This window comes from Rosa chinensis, chromosome 2, assembly GCF_002994745.2.
Source record: "Rosa chinensis cultivar Old Blush chromosome 2, RchiOBHm-V2, whole genome shotgun sequence".
Lineage (NCBI taxonomy): Eukaryota > Viridiplantae > Streptophyta > Magnoliopsida > Rosales > Rosaceae > Rosa > Rosa chinensis.
This window is the reverse complement of record NC_037089.1, coordinates 14,915,656-14,934,235: the sequence shown is the minus strand read 5'-3', so window position 1 is coordinate 14,934,235 and position 18,580 is coordinate 14,915,656. Positions and strand designations below refer to the sequence as shown.

At 38.4% G+C, this 18,580-nt stretch overlaps 1 protein-coding gene across 1 annotated transcript; it reads right to left on the bottom strand.

Moving 5' to 3' along the window:
* Positions 1-10,900: 10,900 nt before the first annotated feature.
* Positions 10,901-13,245, bottom strand: LOC112189672 (trimethyltridecatetraene synthase). The gene is made up of 2 exons (XM_024329019.2): positions 12,249-13,245; positions 10,901-11,744 (listed from the first exon to the last, which is right to left on the bottom strand). Exons 1-2 carry the CDS (start codon positions 13,155-13,157, stop codon positions 11,115-11,117), a joined length of 1,539 nt encoding a protein of 512 aa, XP_024184787.1. The 5' UTR covers positions 13,158-13,245; the 3' UTR covers positions 10,901-11,114.
* Positions 13,246-18,580: the final 5,335 nt, after the last annotated feature.

Sequence of the window (18,580 nt, the reverse complement as noted above, 5' to 3'; positions counted from 1 at the left end):
TTTCCTTACCCATTAATTCCTTTCACCTATAGCCTATTGGCTAACTGTGCAATTCTGTTTGGCTGTTTCCCATTTGCTGGGAAGCATCAAGCATTAACCCCTCAACCCCTACCACCACCACAACCCAACCCAGTTCTGACTTGGACCAAACCACTTGCCTCAGCCCCTACAAAAAACCAATGGCGGCTTCCTCTCACTCTCCTGCAGATCGCCATCGAGTTCTTCGTGTTTCGTCATACCCTGCCAGCCTGCCTTGATCCTCCGCGGTGATCTTAAATAGAAGAACTCTGTTTTTCGGCACTGTATTCTCTGGACAATGATCAAGTATCTGCACACCATTAACCGCCGTACTCGAATCGAGCAAGCGGCTTCTCTGACGAATCACTTCAAAATCTACCAGACACCGAGTCACCGATAGACTTTTAGATCTGTAATCAAGAACCCAACCTCTGAGGAGTATCATAACAATCTCTGACGACATCTTTGAATGAGAAATACTACTTCCCAACTTTGATCTTTTCCTCTCTTATATTTCAAATATCATTGCGTTTTGATTAGTTGTGATCTCTGATTATAGGTTTTTGCAGGTGATTTTCGTTTGGATGGGTTCAACTCTGTTTTAATGGTTATTGTTCTCTCCCATTGGGACATAGTATTCAGTTTCTAAATAGTGTGTTGTTCCAAATTGTTCAGTTACTCGATTGAGTTCCATATTACTTTACTCTATTCATCATGGCTGACAGAGATGAACAAATAAACATAGAAGAATTTCTCAATGCAAGACAACCAGCCGTCTATCAACTTCGTGTTTCGCCACTGGTGGTGGCGGTCCAGTTTCACCGGCTGGAGGTAGGAACGGTTGCAGGAAGTTTTGAGGCGGTTACTCATAAGAAGTAACCACCCCATTTTGTGGGAGTAGGAACTGCTACTGGCTACAAGCAGTTGGTACAGGACAGCTGTCCAAACCTCTGTTTTTGGGTTGGACAAAAGAAATGGGCCTATCGTAGTCCACCTCGGTCTTTATTCATGAATGTTGCTGAGTTGGTTTAGGTTATTATTATAACATTTAGTGGTACTTTTTCCTTGGTTATGAGTTTTTCTCATTGGTTTATTTATTTATTTATTTATTTATTTATTTATTTATTTTTTATAAATAAGGGCTATGTGACTGCCCTCAGGCCTTGATTAATGAAACGGATTAATACATAAGGGGGGACATGAAGTGAAGGCCTTTTTCCACTTCTTCCATTTTCTGGTTATAAGTATGTACTTTTGTGAAAGTTATAGGCAGAGCAGCTAATTAATAGTGAACGCGCTTTTGTTTTCTGACTTTCATATTAGGCTGTGGATTGTCATTTTTGACTCTCCCGTACTTATATCTTGTAATCGTATCGCATGTGAATATAGTTCTACTTTATTCTATAAAAAAAAAGTGCAGGGCTTAGATACATGGAACCAACTATAACAAACACTTTCTGAGCATCATGGGACTCATTTGCACAGTTTGAAGTCAGAAATTGATATTGTTCATAAGAAAACTACAGAACAAATCACACTACACTCTCACTGACATTTAAAGAAAAGAAGTAAGAATAACCTAACAAAGGAATAGAGAAATTGGAAGACTAGCTACCACTATCTACTAATGATAGTTTAATTGATCTACAACGTACTACTTGATCTCTCATATAGGGATTCTTACAACACAACTATCAGACAAGCATTGAATCTTGACCAGTACGATCTGCATATGAGAATGTAGTATATATGCAATGAAAAATCAAAGTTTGCAACCTATATGCATAGCCCACAATAGGTAGTAAAAGATGAAAAACTTGGTAGTCATCTAGATACCCACCAAACCAATAGTTCCCTTATTTCTTTAATTTGCTATTTCAACAAACCTCAAGACAAATCTCCATCAGTTTGAGATATCCCCCAACATTATTATAATCAAAACACCTACCAAAATTTCATCGTTGAAACATGCCAACATATGATAGCATGCATGACACACAAACTAGCTTGGTTTGAACTAAATCAAAAATATGTACCTTGCCAAACTGATCAAACTTGTCTAGCTGGTTAAGCTGATAAGAGGTGCCATGCTTAACAGTTATGGTAAATAAATAAAAATCAAAATTGAATTGGGAATTAAACAGGACATCAGAAACATTCTAATTTATCCCAATTGCTTTGATATCGATCCTTATATAATCATGGAATCCCCAATTTTTCCAATTCGACAGTTTAATCTATGCTATGATTTACCCCAAATTTTGAATTTGCAGACAGAGAGTGTTACCTCCGAATTGAAGCGAGAAGACAAAGAGAAGAATTGGAGCGTCTATGCGTAGAGAAAATTGAATCGTCTATGCATTACAATTGAAGTGTCGAAGGTTGTTTTGCGTCTATAAGTGGAGAGCGGCTTCTCTTCTTCAGTAGGATTCCACAGCTGTGTAAATTGTTCAAGAAAGGGAGGGCAACCGCTGGTATTATCAAAGAGTCATTAATATACAGTAAAGAGCGCTACAGTGGCAGTGTGGAGCTTCTGCTTCCAAAAGGAGGGGTCTCCTTGCTTCTGCTTTTCGATGGAAAAAGCCATGGCTTCTGTTAGAAGCCGGCTGAATGAGGAGTTACCAAACGCTACACGATGTTGTACTTATAAGCAGGGGAGCCCAGAACAAACCCCCCCCCCCCCCCCCACCCCCTCAAAAACCCAGCCTATGACATCACATCTGTCAATGGCACACTAGTGTTTCAATCGAGTATATGTTATGCTGCACTCACAACTTGGTGCCACCTATCAAACAACATGCTTAGTCCTATTTTGACACTTAGTCCCCTGGTGCACTTGCCATTTTCCCGCTGTCCTTTGAAAGCTTGAAGAAGAAAAGAAAGAAAATTGAGAGAAAGAATTTGTATTGAAAAAACTTTTGGCTCAGTTACATGCTCATCGAGAGTGAAGACCTGCAGCTATATATACTAGGTACTAGAGTAGCAGAATGTATCATGTTGTGTAATTACATTTTTACCCTTAACATCCCCCCTCAAGCTGATGGGAGAGAAGCTACCATCAGATTGCACTAGCAGCAATACAGTAACTCATAATATTGGTTTCAACCAGGAGGAATAAGAGGGAGTGATGGTCATAATTCCATAGGTTGACAAGCTTTCCTACAATTTATCAAAGATATGTTCAGAGTTGAAGGGAGCAACCAAGGGCCTGATATTAGCAAGGCTTCAATTTTCTTACCAAGAGCTAGCTGCAAATGAGGGTACATCGGAACTGGTAGCGGAGATGCAGGAGGAATTGGCAATGTTTGAGTGGAGATGAAAGCATGCAAGGCCTTAGGTGTTGCATAACTTTGTTGTTGAATACCATTGTAGTGCCTACGCAAACATTCGGCTGCGCTGTGACCTTTCTTAAAGAAAATTTGACATTGCATTGATGATCCAAAAGTAACAACTTGTCTTGGAGCAAATCTCTGAGAACATGTGTTAGCGAAATGGCCAAAACTACAGCAGATTTGACAAGCTTCAGATACGAAGGTTCCATTAGTATTATCAATATAACCATCTATATTACAAAAACCTTCCTCTTGGATGATGTGATGTACAGTAGAACCTGCACAATTGACCCAGAATCACCACAGCCCATCTTGGTTCTGAGAGACTTGTCACTAACTAGAGAACAGTTTAGATCACTGGGAGCACATAAGTTGTCATTTGGGGGTCCATTGAACATGTATGGTGAAGGAGAAGGGTTATTGATGTAGCCATTTAATGCAGCAGGAGCAACACACATCATATACTCAGAATTAGGCATGTATTGCATAGTGCATCTAAAAGGAGAAGCAACACCAGGTGTGGTAGATATAACAGTCGATTGAGGCACACAACTAAATTGAGTAATAGGTTTTGAAGAATTGCTTGTAAGAGCATTAGTGTTTGAAATGATAGCAGCAGGTGTAGTAGATGAGCAAACCATTTCGGAATTAGGTAAACTATTATTCAAAGAATGAGAAGGTAAAATACCTCTGGAATTATCATCAAATGCAGCCATCGCAGCCTCTAAAGACAAAGAAATGGACTTCACAGATTGATTAATCTCATCTCATCTTCAGCAATTAACAAGAGAGATCTTAAGTCTTCCATTGAAACAGGGGATTTTAGTGTTTTCATCCTTATTATAGTTTTCATGGTAGCAAACTCAAATGGCAATCCATTCAAAATCAAAATAACCATTTCTTCATCAGGAATAGAAACTCCAGCTACTGAAAGTTGATCCCTTACAATTTTAATGCGTTGCAGATACTTGTCGATGTTATCACTACCTTTATGAATATTCTGCATAGAGGTCTTGAGCTCAAAATCTTTTAACTTTGAAAGTTTAGCATATCTCTCTTCAAGTGAAAACCAGACTTCTTTTGAGGTTTTACTACCAATGATGAATGAAAGAGAATCAAATGACAAAGTACCAGCTAGTAAAGTCATTATAGCAGAGTCATGCTTCCTCCAATCCTTATATTCTTGCGTAAGTTCTGGCTCTGGGTTAAAACCAGCCTTATATGCAACTCTGTATTGTGGCGGACAAGGGACATACTCATCAATATATCCCATTAGGTCACAACCCACCAACATTGATTCTAACATAAATCTCCAAGAGACATAGTTAGAGTCATCTAAGCTTACTCTGATTAGATTGGTGAAGTGGAGAGAAGACAATTTTGTAGCTCAGTGTTCTTATACATGATTCAAGGTAGCATTGAAGCAAAATGTAGTTTCTTGAATGTAGAAGTACAAAAACAATAGTAAAGCCTTAGTCCAAAGCCTAGAAATCCTCTCTTACAATTCTCAGACGCATTCTAGACAAGTCTATTGCAAATCCATGAAACCCTTGTCAATCAACTATGAACAAGTAGCAATCTTTCATATCAAGAATCTTCATTAAACAATAATGGTTATTATGTAACATTTCTGTAATGCTTCTTCAAGAAACGAACAAAATTTATCAATGAATCTTGCAGACCAATAGAATAGATCAACCAAGAATATCTCAATGGATGCTAAACAATTAGTGTAGAGATAGCAACCAACAATGGAATTTAATTTGTAGGTGACAAAAAGCTCAGCTATCAATGGATGTGACTTGCTACACCGTTCTTTGTATTAATGTTACTGATATTGCAAATTCCAATAGTAGCACAATAATATCTCATCATCTGCTTCTAGATATGTCCAAATCAACAGAGAATAAGCATAATTCGATCAATCATCACTTGTTCAGCATATAAAACCACTCATCTCAAATAGAATTACTGATATAGCATGATTCAAGAACCATTCCAGATTGAAGAAACCTCCTATATTGAGAGAAATCAAAAAGTCGAATGAGAAGTAGTCCAACTGAGCTCAAATTGAAATGCACACCAAGTGTTCGACAAAATAACTGTGAGAGATCTTACTCCAATAGTTACAAATCACTAGTAGATGTGGTGAGAGCTCCAGAATTATCTAGGGTTTTGTAACCAAGAACACCAAATTTCACAGAGCATTAAGAATTAACAACTTTCTCTTGAAGAAAAGCACAATCGAACACTGGATATATGAAACCAAAGCTTCGAAGCAAGCAACAACAATCAATTTGCAGTAGAATCACAACGATATCTTCAAGAACAAGGACTAGAAATTTCTTCAAGATAGATGATGAAAACTTATCTGAGCTTCAATCTGAGCTAGTATGAACAAGAACACGACGATTTGCAGTTAATTTGTATGAGAATCATGAACTTTTAGTACTCCAAGAACGCAGCCTGAGCTCCTGATACCATGAAAGCTTGAAGAAGAAAAGAAAAAATTGAGAGAAAGAACTTGTATTGAAAAAACTTTTGGCTCAGTTACATGCTCATCAAGAGTGAAGACCTGCAGCTATATATACTAGGTACTAGAGTAGCAGAATTTATCATGTTGTGTAATTACACTTTCACCCTTAACACTTCATGCATGATTTACTAGTTGCATGCCATGAAATGCTTGTAACCATTTGACACATACATGCACCCATGCATAGACGAATTCTCTTATCTCAAAAGCATGCATAAACTCCATGGTATATATGCTTCCGTTATCCATTAATACTAGGCATTAGCACACTTTTTGACTAGTACCGGGCCATGTCGCAATACCTTCTGGATTCTAGTGTTCTAGCAGTATGCATGCATGCAACTCACCTCAATGGAACCACTTAGCTACCCTAGCTAAACACATGTACACATATTGCTCGTTGGAGATTCTCATGTACATGTTTAATTGATGCTTAGCTTATTTACCTTCACCATTATCAAAATGGGCATTTATTTGTACAAACAACTTGGAGCACCCGTCTGCATTATAAACATGTTCATAATCAATACGGTCAGTGGCTACTACTCCACCCAAATGTGCTAATTCACCATAAATCGCATTGTGAGGTCTAGACTCCAGGAGTCCGCGGAACATGACTCGCTCATGTCGAGTCATGTTCCGCAGCTAGGGATAGGTTAACGGGCCCACATCTGCCATTGACCCTTTAGTTAACCCTAACGCATGGGCCTTTAATATTAGAGTCGCAACATAATGCCTACTGCCTAAGCATAGCCTCCCTCTCATCAAACAATTTACCCAACATTGAGGTCTCTTATCGGTCGGGAAGTGGGGGGGCTCCTCGAAGGGCCTAACAAGGGGTCCACTCAAAAGGGAATAAGCGTTCGCTTCAAAAAAATCTTAGGTGGATGACGCATGTGCACTGGTTATGCTTAGTATCTGCTAAGCATAACTAGCAACGGATACGCTCATATCTCATGGCATAATCTACGAACTATCTACTCATACCTCATGGTATGCTCGAGCTCTATGCTCACACACCACGACGCCGTTTTCATGCTTTACGTTCATGCCTCATGGCATCACCCCTGAGCTATCCATTCATGCATTTCCAGCACTTCCGAGCTATCCTCTCACATATATGCCTTCTCGGCATAACTCACATTAACGAAAACATTGAATTTTTCTACCATTGTTGTTCCAACAATCAAATTCCTTTCGCATTCCATTAATGTGACCTAACAACAAAACTAACAAATTCGATTGCCTCCTTTACTTGATAAAGACTTCGGGGACTCGCCCCCTCGACCCCTACACATATATATTGACCACGTGTGCATCACACATTTATGCATCATATGCACCATCGTGCATCACATCCTATACATCATACATCATATGTATCATTGTGCATCAAGCATAAACACTTCTTATGCTTACATAGCCGTGTACATTTTTGACCCATGCGTCATTATCAAACACACACGACATCATTGTCATATATATGCATCATTCACATATATACATCATCATGTATAAGGCATTTCATACACTCTTACTCATACATGTCATATGAGTCACTTGACACATTAAGCATTCTACATGCACACATATTTTTTTTTTCACTTTATTTTATAAATGCTCTATGCCATTTGAAAACATTATTTCCCCTTGACACTGCCTTTGCAAAGAGGCACTTCTTACTTACGGAGTTGGGGGACTAGTAGGGGTGTCGCCTGATTATCACTCATGCTTGTTGACATTTAGGATTACAACTCCCCAACCAAGAAGTTCTTTTTGCTCGGGGACTTCGGGGACTTGTTGGGGATGCCCCTAGCACAGCTACGTCACCAAGCATAATTGACACTTTCTTTGTGAGCCCAAGAGCCACGGTGGGGCCCAACTACGACTTGGATCCCAAAGACCAACCTACAAGCTGCATCGTCATTGTGGAAGCCGACCAAGACCTTATCGGGAGGTCACCCTCCCGGCCTCACCAAGTTGCCTCATAATAAGCCTTGTTCTACACTAGAATAGTCTCTTGTATTCTAGTATAGCATTTGTATTACTAATATAACACTTTTGTATCCCACATAGAAGATGAGGGAAAGGATGAAGCCTCCCTTACCTATAAAAGGGGACTCCTCATACTTAGATAGCATGGAACACTCTATATAGTATAACTTTCAAGTGGATGTAGCCATCCTAAAATGGGTGATGAACCACTGTACATCTTGTGTCCCTTTCTCTCTTCTCTCTCGGAATCCATGTACAAACAAGTTGATGTCATATTTGTACTTTAATTAGTAAAAGGGTGTTACTGAAAATTATAATTTTATTTTGGGTGCAGCTATTGCCACCTTAATAACTACTTTGTTCACCTTACAAGATTTTGATTTATTGAAAGACTAAAACAACCTAATATAAAATTATAATAAAGGACAATATCTTATTAAAAAATTACAATTTGTTTTTCTTATTACATCCTACAGAACACATACTTAAACTTCATTCTTAATCTTTTCATTCATCGTTAAACCCTAACGTTTTCTTTCTTAGCATTTATCTTCTTCAATCGTTCTCGTGTTATGCTAACAACTTTTATGCCTCGAAACGTATCATATTATCGCTACTTGGAGCCTGAAAATGAGGTGATCACACTTTTGTTTTCCTGTTTCTTTGTTTATGATTATAGAACTAAAAACTACACATTGGCGTTGTCTCTTCACTATCACTCTCACTCTGAAATTAATCACTTGCTACCGAAATGACCCATCGTTTTAATTTATTACTGCTTTGGAATCTACACCATGCAAACCCGCCATTTTCTGTATGTATATTGGCCCCCATTATGGGTTTAAATGGGGTTTGGTTATAGCTTACGATGGCACATGTTATGCAGGTTCTTGTTCTCTATTTCTAACTACTTCCATTAAAGCTCAAAGCTTTGCCTCCTTTTGCTATCAAAATTTGTTGTGCTTTGCTTAATTAGTTATCTATGGCTACTTTGGGTTTTGTTGATAACGATGTTTGCTTAAAAGTTGGAACCAAATTCTTGATTCAAAGTGGTGCCCGCTTGCTACTACTGAAGGAAAGTGAGTTTCTTTAATTATGAGTCGTGATGAAAATTGCCCCTGCTAGGATATGTGCATGCAACTTGAGGTTCTTGCTAATATTAAAGGAAAGTGAGTTTCTTTAATTCTGAGTCGTGTTGAAAATTTGCTCTGCTAGGAAATGTGCATGAAGGGTGTTTGATATAATGCCTCTATGAATGAGTATACAACTACATGTTGTTGCTAATATGGAAGAAAGGTGTGCTTTGCCTACTTATTTATGGCTACTTTGGGTTTAATTGGTAAAGATGTTTGCTTGAAAGTTGGTACCAAATTCTTGATTCAGAGTGGTGCCCACTTGCTAATATTGAAAGAAAGTGAGTTTCTTTAATTCTGAGTTGTAATGAAAATTAGCTCTGTTAGGAAATGTGCATGGACGGTGTTTGATATAATGCCTCTGTGAATGAGTATACAACTGGAGGTTGTTGCTAATATTGAAGGAAAGAGTGTTTTGCTTATTTATTTATGGCTGCTTTGGGTTTTGTTGATAACGATGTTTGCTTGAAAGTTGGAACCAAATTTTTGATTTAGAGTGGTGCCCACTTGCTAATATTGAAAGACAGTGAGTTTCTTTAATTCTGAGTCGTGATGGAAATTAGCTCTATTAGGAAATGTGAGTGAAAGGTGTTTGATATAATGCCTCTACGAATAAGTATACAACTAGAGATTGTTGCTAATATTGAAGGAAAGTGTGCTTTGCTTACTTATTTATGGTTACTTTGAGTTTTGTTGATAAATATGTTTGCTTGAAAGTTGGAACCAAATTCTTGATTCAAAGTGGTGCTTACTTGCTAATATTGAAAGAAAGTGGATTTCTTTAATTCTGAGTTGTAATGAAAATTAGCTCTGTTAGGAAATGTGCATGAAGGGTGTTTGATATAATGCCTCTATGAATCAGTATACAACAGGAGGTAACAGGAGGTGTTTGCTAATATTGAAGGAAAGTGTGCTTTGTTGAAGGAAAGTGTGCTTTGCTTATTTATTTATGGCTGCTTTGGGTTTTGTTGATAACGATGTTTGCTTGAAAGTTGGAACCAAATTCTTGATCCAGAGTGGTGCCCACTTGCTAATATTGAAAGACAGTGGGTTTCCTTAATTCCGAGTCGTGATGGAAATTAGCTCTATTAGGAAATATGAGTGAAAGGTGTTTGATATAATGCCTCTACGAATAAGTATACAAGTAGAGGTTGTTGTTAATATTGAAGGAAAGTAGGTTTCTTTGATTCTAAATCGTGATGGAAATTAGTTCTAGAAAATGTGCATGAAGGGTGTTTGATATAATGCCTCTATGAATGAGTATACAACTAAAGGTTGTTATATGCGCTCAGTTTGAGTTTTTTAGATGTCCCGTTGAATATTTCAATGAAATAGTGTTGGAAAGTTTAATCTTTAAATTTCTATACTTTCTCCAATACCTGAGTGAATGTATCAAGTGAAAATTAGCTCTAATAGGTAAAGAGAACAAGAACCTGCATAGTTTTCGAGTGCCGCAGTAAGCTAGATTGGAAAAGGATGTTTCAGATACTACAACCGGGTGAACAAAGTAAACTTGAAATTAAAAAAAATATATGTAGGGTGAGAAGAGAATATAGGGCGAATAAAGTAGTTAGTAATATTTCCAACACCCACATGAAAATACCAAAACTTATTCCATTCCATATAGATATGGAAAGGAAAATAAATCAATTTCCTATTTTGATATTTCTGCCAACCAAACGAGGCTTATTACTATTCAAATTCGATTCGTAACTCTTGAAATCATTATAATGGTCACGTTATGTGACAATTATTCTGTCATTAAAAAAAATGTGACAATTTTTCTAAATATAAAGTTTTCACAATTCTAAAGTACTTATAAATTTCAACATATGCGACCTCCATAATAATGAGTCATATATAGTAAGCGAGAGATTCTTACGTAGTGCAAACGCACCACGTGGCTTGTAGGGCAGCCCAATCAGTGAACATACAAGGAGGTGTTTTTGGTATTTTATTTTAATAAGGAAAAATTCATAACACACTTAAAATTTTCTGAGTTTTAATTGGTCTGCCCCACCACCAGATGGTGCATTTACCCTATATAAGAATCTCTCATAGCAAGAACATCATCATCACACTCACATAAACATAAAGTAACTAATAGAGATGGATCGGGAGCCTAGGCTCCCCAACTGCAACAAGTGGGACCTTCCGACGTGTTGACAACCCAGAAACTTCCTCCATGCTTAAATCTTCTGGTTTCATATTCTCAGGTAATTTCCAGTTGAACCCATGTAACATGTTAGCCAAGCTACACCGAATCATTTTGAGTCCTAGGCCATAACCAGGGCACATCCTCCTTCCTGAACCAAATGGAAGCAGCTCAAAACTTTGTCCCTTCACGTCAATCCCCTTACTTCCCAATACAAATCTCTCTGGATTAAACTCCTCTGGTGCATCCCATAATAAAGGGTCTCTCCCTATGCTCCATGTATTTACGAACACTCTAGTCCCTTTACGAATATGGTAACCTTCCACGTTGCAATCTTCAAGGGCTAGATGTGGTGCAAGCATTGAAACAACAGGGTGCTTCCTCATTGTCTCTTTCATGATTGCATCTATGTAGGGGAGGTGTTCCAAGTCGTTTTCTTCCACCCATCTCTCTCTCCCAATTACTCTGTCAAGCTCTTCGGTTGCCTTTCTAATGAGGTGTGGTTGTTTTATGAGTTCAGACATTGCCCACTCCAAATTCGTTGCAGATGTATCCGTTCCTCCGGCTATTAAATCCTGTTTTCAATGAGCAAAATCAACTATTTGTTGTGTTATATATATGATGTACGTGTCTTTTACCAAAAATTATTATCCTCATGAAAATAAGTAAAGCAAACACTTGAGAACTCATAGCAATGGACAAGTACGGATATGGATATCTCTATCGGGTTCTTGGGTTTGCATATCTATGATTGAATTTGCTTGACTTTTAATCATACCACTAAATGCAACCTAATGTAAACTCTTAAATGACCAATGCCCCGATAATCAATATTTCGATAACTGAAGACTAAGAGATCAAAAAAAATTTGGTTATATTATTAAGTCTTCATTTATTAGGGGAGTGGGAGGTCTTACGTTTCAATCAAAGAATCGAAATTAAAAATAAAAATAAAACATTTTGTAATGCACACTTACATGAAAACAAGTAAATCAAACAAAATCGAGTATATATAAATGTGTTATATGATGTGGCATCTACTAAAAGACTACTTCCATACTATAGCGCGCACATGCTACCTGGGTGAATCCCTTGACACCGTCTAGTGTGAGCCTAACTTCAAGATCCGGATTATCAACCAGCTTCAACAATAAGTCCACCATGTCCTTCGGCACAAAATCCTGCACTCCTCCCATCTTTGCCTTGTGTTCATCCAGAATATAATCATGAAAGCTGTCCAGTTTTTTCTTCAATCCCTTCATTTGCTTCACGTACCCTTGCAAGTCCAAAAACTCCAGCCATGGTATCCAGTCCCCTATATTCAAAACCCCGCTAAGCGACACCAACTCATCTAACATGTCCTGAAACATTTTGAGCGTCACAACCGAGGTCTGAATATCAGTTTGGCTGAAGTAATCCTTTCCCAACACAATCCTACTCACTGTACTTAGCATTAGGCGAGAGATATGCTCTTTAAGCATAACCGGCTTCCCTGACAAGGCACAGAGGCGCGATACAAAAGCGCGTATCTCTTCAACTCGAATGTACTCGAAAGACTCCAGTCTTTTCGAGCTGAAGAGCTCGGTGATGAAAATCTTGCGGCCTTGGCGCCAATAGTCACCGTAAGGCGCCCAAGTGACGTCGAGGTAGTTGTAAGTGAGGTACTTGCCAGCTGCAGTTTGGGGTCTAGAGGCAAAGACATGATCATGTGTTTTGAGAAATTGCTTTGCCATTTCTGCAGAGGAAGCAATGACAACTGGGCGGGATCCGAACTTGAGCTGCATTATTGGTCCATAAGTTTGGGAGAGTTTGTGAAGGCTTTGGTGAGGGATTGGACCCATGAGGTTTAGGTTGCCGATAATAGGCCATGGTTTAGGACCGGGTGGAGATTTCAGTTTTCGGCTTTGGGAAAAGAAAAGTTTGGAGAGAAGGGTTAGAGTTGCTAGACAGACCAAGGTTAGAACGGGCCAAGTGGAAACCAGCTCCATTTTAGTAATGTGGAGTGCAGGTGATGAGGGACTTGAAGTTTTTGCAGGTATATTTATAGAAACAATTCTTAGGTTCACCTCTAGGGTGAATGAGCTCATTCACCCTATCTTGCGATTAACGTATAATAACTTTATAATTTTCTAATCCAACCATTCATGTTGTATAACGTAATATAAAGATTACCTCTGTAAAAAAATCAATCAAATTGAAGACCTTTTAGTTATTCATTTCTATGAAATACATGGACGGTTCATCATAGTAGTAGTAAGTGTTGTTAGAACCATCCATTTGTTTGATTCAATTAGATAATTAAATGATTTCCGATTCGATTAATTTTTTACTGAGATGATCTTTAAAGGATAATTTAAGATATAAACCATTGGATTATAAATTTATTAAGCAAAAATATGTTAATCGATAACAGGGGTGAATATGCTCATTCACCCTGGGGTGAACCTAAGAATTGTTCTATTTATAGCATAATATGTGGGTTTACTGCTACTACGTAAGGATTACCCATTTTAATATAACTAGTTTACAGATCCCGCACTTAGCTGCGGGCAATATAAATGCATTTAAATCGTATAACAAAAAAGGAAAAAGAGGCAACTAAAACTTATTTGATAGTTAGAGCAAATGAAATTCTATGTTTTGAAGAGAATGCAAATTTGAATTGCATGCCAAGCCAATATATATATATATATATATATATATATATATATATATATATATATTTGGGTGTGTGTGTTTTGTGGGGTGGTAAGGCTTTGGTCTCATATATAAGAGGTCAAGAGTTCGAGCCCCATCAAGGGTGGGAATGGGGTGGGGTTTAAAAAAAAAAAAAAAAATATATATATATATATATATATATATATATATATATATATATAGTTCACATTCATGCATCTATTTGTAATACCAGGCTTGAGCCAAGGACAGAACACTTATTGCACTGTTCTTTTCATTTGTCATTTTCCTATTTCAGTTTTAATATAGTTATAATTTGTCATAGACTTTACATTAGAACTACTTTACGTTACTACTACAGCAAGTACCATGTGTTGAGATTACAAATCTCACATGGGAAGATGAAGGCTGCATGTCTATCAATTTATAAAAATTTGAAACGTCATTTTATCTATATATATAATATATACAATTGGCTTTATAAGAATTTAAGGAACTATATAAATAACATATCATTTAGTACTGGATCCTAGACAGCGTTCGTTTTGGTCAATGAACTGTAAACACATGAGAATATTGTGTTTGAATCCAAAATTAACATTTTTTCCAGACAAGGGGGACTCGAAAAAAATCAGGCCAATATCCGTGGCCCAAGCTATATATTTTCGACAAGTTCGAAATATATTATTTAGAGATTAAATAAAGCCTACTTGGAGGCCAAGCAATTTTGAAGTTAATCTAGATATTCATTGATTTACTATTAATTATCAAATATTTAATAATTAATGGTGACTTGTTTGCTTGATTACCAAGTATTGCGTGAGAAGAAACAATAACGTGAGCCATGCGAATAGTCAAGTTTCCCATGCAATTAATGTGCAATGGCATATATAGGAGCATGCAATCATGGTTGATATGGTTGATTGTGGTCATCAAGAAAGGTATATATATATATATATATATATATATATATATATATATATATATATATATATATATATATATATATATATATATATGTTGCCCATGCATTTTAGGTCCTACGGTGGACCAATTGAGGAACGAATTATGGTTGCCCATGCAATTAAACATGGAGCATGTGGATCAATTAATAATACATATTACATATATGGACAGATTCCTTTGCATGGTGGGCCATCATTCGCTACTAATGGTGTGCAAGCGATCAAGTCTTTCATGCAATTAAGGATTCATGGAAGTGGAGCAGTGTCAGTAAGTTGCAATCAAATAAGGATGATATAATTGCATGCCGCTAGCTACAGAGTCCTCGCGAAAATATATATGCAATTAAGATATGTATATCCAACATATTCGCATCCGAGAGTTTACATCCCAAGAGGCGATTAACTTTGCCTACATTCTAGCAACGACAGAGAATAATTATTAATTATCAAAACTATTAAGAGTTTTGATTTGATTCAAAGGCCAATAATTGTGGCCTAAAATATAGTATTTCATTCCTATATGGAGGCTAAAGACGATATAGAAAAGACACAGCTCTCCAATTAATCTCTACGATTACCCAAGTCTCCTCGGAGCAACCTCTCTTACCGGTGACCACACTCTAGTCCCAGTCTCTTCAAGAGCTGACTGTCAGCCCCACCAAACAATCTAGCGACCGTACTTCCAATCCTAGTCTCCCCACGAGCCGACTGCCAGTTCCACTGCCACCGACACTATTTCAACCAGCGAAGCAAGGGTAACGCCCTCGCAACCCAGCGAAGCTAAAGTCATGCTTTAGCAAACTCTGTGCTTTCTCCCAACTTCCCAGTGATTGCTCTACTTAGTCTACAGCACTAAGTATCGATTCGGTGAACGCAAGAGACCACAACCAAAGCCCTTACCCGTAAGGCAAGAAGTCCTTTTCTGAAAGGCAGAGAAAAGAACCTTGTGAAGAGGTTGGTGCTCTCCTCGTCCGCAACGCTTGAAGAAGAAGTTAGGTCAAGAGACTCCCCCGACGACTGCACCCCACGGTGTTGGCATGCCCGCGCAATCACAGCAGTAAAAGAGACGGTTTGCACACCAAGCTGGTTTTGGAGCCAAACATTTTGGCACACCCGGTGGGACCGCACTAGAGTCTTTTTGTGTTCGCCATCATTTGGATGCCAGGGGAAGATCTTTACCAAAGGAATTTCCTAAAGTGACAAGATGGCCAATGTTGCCACCACTGGCAATACTGACATTGATGATGAGTTCGCGTCTCTCCCCATCCCAGAAGGTGCTAGCATTGATGAACAACTCCTTACTATCGACAGTAACAAATATCGGAGGCAGCTGGCTACGTCAATCGCAAGGATGGAACAACGTCTTCGCGACTTCGACCAAAGGCAAAGGGAGCAGCGCGCTCGAGAAGCTAAACAGCGCGATCGAGAGCTTACCCAGTGGATAAAAAAATATCAGCATACCTTGGATTGTATAGCGACCCAATGCAAGACCGCATTGGAGTTCTCGACCTTGCGCAAAGAAGGTTCCACCTTGGCTACTCAAGTCAGTTCGCATCAAGACAGATTGGAACGTCAAGAAGCTATTAGCGAAGAAGTCATTTCTGAGACTAACTTGCCTATAGGTGGCAATCAACCTAGGGGTCTCACTGGTGAATCACAGCCTTACATAGAGGCTACATATGGAGAAAATGATCAACAAGATTGTTCTTTTGACAATAAAATTGTCTCTGAACAGATAGTTGATTTCTCCATTGATCAAGCCAAATACGTGGCTATTGATCAGATACATGGGGGGCAAGATTCTGCCCATGTTCATTCCTCTTATCATCCAAAGCGGCTTTGTGAATCAACAGAATTATACGAGGGCCAAGAGGTGATTAAATGTGGTCTAGCGAATCAATCAGCTATTTACAACAAAGATGGTTCACAATATGACTTTATTCAAAAAGCTACTGACCTATATGAATCACATGGCCAAGAAGATGACGAATGTGGCAATCATATTGGGCAAGCACAAGGACATGATAATCAATATGGTTGTCAATTAAGAATTGTTCCCAGCCAACCTATTTGTGGCTTTCTTGACTACACATATAGTCAATAGCCAAGCTGTGGTTTTGATATATGTGGAAGATATATTCGCATCCCAAATTTCGAGAATGGCCAAACTCAATATTCAAATGGCCGGTTTATCATTGTGGGATGTGAACTCGCATATCATCAGTGCAAGTTAACTCTTGTTTATAATTATCAAGCTCTAAATTTCCTGCAAAAAAAATTTGTCTATGATGATATTAAACAGTCTATAGAGGCGTCTCAATATGATGCCTGGAAAGTGGACAGAGGTAAACAAAGATTTGATATGCCTATCTTTGAAGAAGAGATCAATTCACCATTCTTTGGTGACTCTAAATATGATCTCAATGTGAAACCAATATATGATGAGTATGATGATAATTATAATTTAGTTATTGGTTCTAAAAATCATATGCAGGAGTTCAAGTCCTTTGAAGCTCTTGATATGGAGAATTCAGACCAACAAGTGGTCAAATGCAAAAGTCAATTTGTGGCTAATTTTGAAGACACCATGTTCTATGACATGGTAGTTGGCGACAAAGCTGATCTTGGGACACCGTCATATCTAAAATTACAATTGAAGATCATGCTTCGCCAACCAACAAAGATACTTGGGGGGCAATATTACTCCTCCTACGAGCCAAATGTCTTCCAAATCTTTGATGCAAAGTATCTTTGTTGCTTTCCTGCAAACTCTCACAAGAAAAATTTTCATGCTATAAATTTTGATACATCGGAGCTTGGAGTGAAGCATAGATGGCCTCCCCCTTGACCTTCTAGAGGTTAGCCAAACGTGTTGCTGCTAGCTTCTTTCTTTGCTTCTAATTTTCTGTCAATTTTCAGTTTGCATCTTTCTTTTAGTTAAAAAAAATACAAAAAGAGTTCTAAGTTTGTGCATCGCTAGATGCGAAGGTAGTGTCTGGCCTAGCTGTGGCTTGAACCTAATTTCTAGTTTATATTTGGAGGCCATTTGACTTTGATGTCGAGTAAGGCCTGTGCACATACGAAGGAATTCGACGCCCTTGAAAAAAAAAAAAAAAGAATTCGTTCGCGAAGGTCGCCAGAAATTAGCGCATGTTCGCCTGGAAAGGAGTTAGCGAATGCACGCGAGGAACATTTTTGGTGAAGGCTATTCTGGCGAGCGACGATCACGTGAAGCGAATTTCACTGAATACAATCCGCCTACGCCTCGCCAGCGAGCTTCGCCAAAATTTTCCCAACAAAATATGCTACAACCGACTCGGAGTCGATCTAAAGGCCAGTGAGTGGGCTCTAATGGACAATCTTCTGCCAACCATAGTGGCAGACATCAAGGCGGAGCCAAGACGAAGTCTTTCAACGCTAAATCAAATTGCAGGAGATGACACGTCCTATCGAGGTTAAGCTGCAGAGATCAAGTTCAATTTCCGGGCGATAGTTGTTGGTTGTCTTATGCGCTAATAAATTGTCTTATGTGGGCTGTTTCTGTTGGACTTTCATCACAAGTATGAGAATATGTAATATGCACACAAGGTGTTTGATGGAATGTCTGAGAGAAATTCAGTTTCATGGGCTTCTACTGGGTATGCGTCTAGCTGGAGACGCATTGGAGCTGGTGGGTTGATGAAGGTTTAGAATGCAATACTCATTTTCAATGCAGTCACGCATGATAGCAGCTAATTACTTCCCCTCACAAAGGTAGAGTTCTGAGTTGC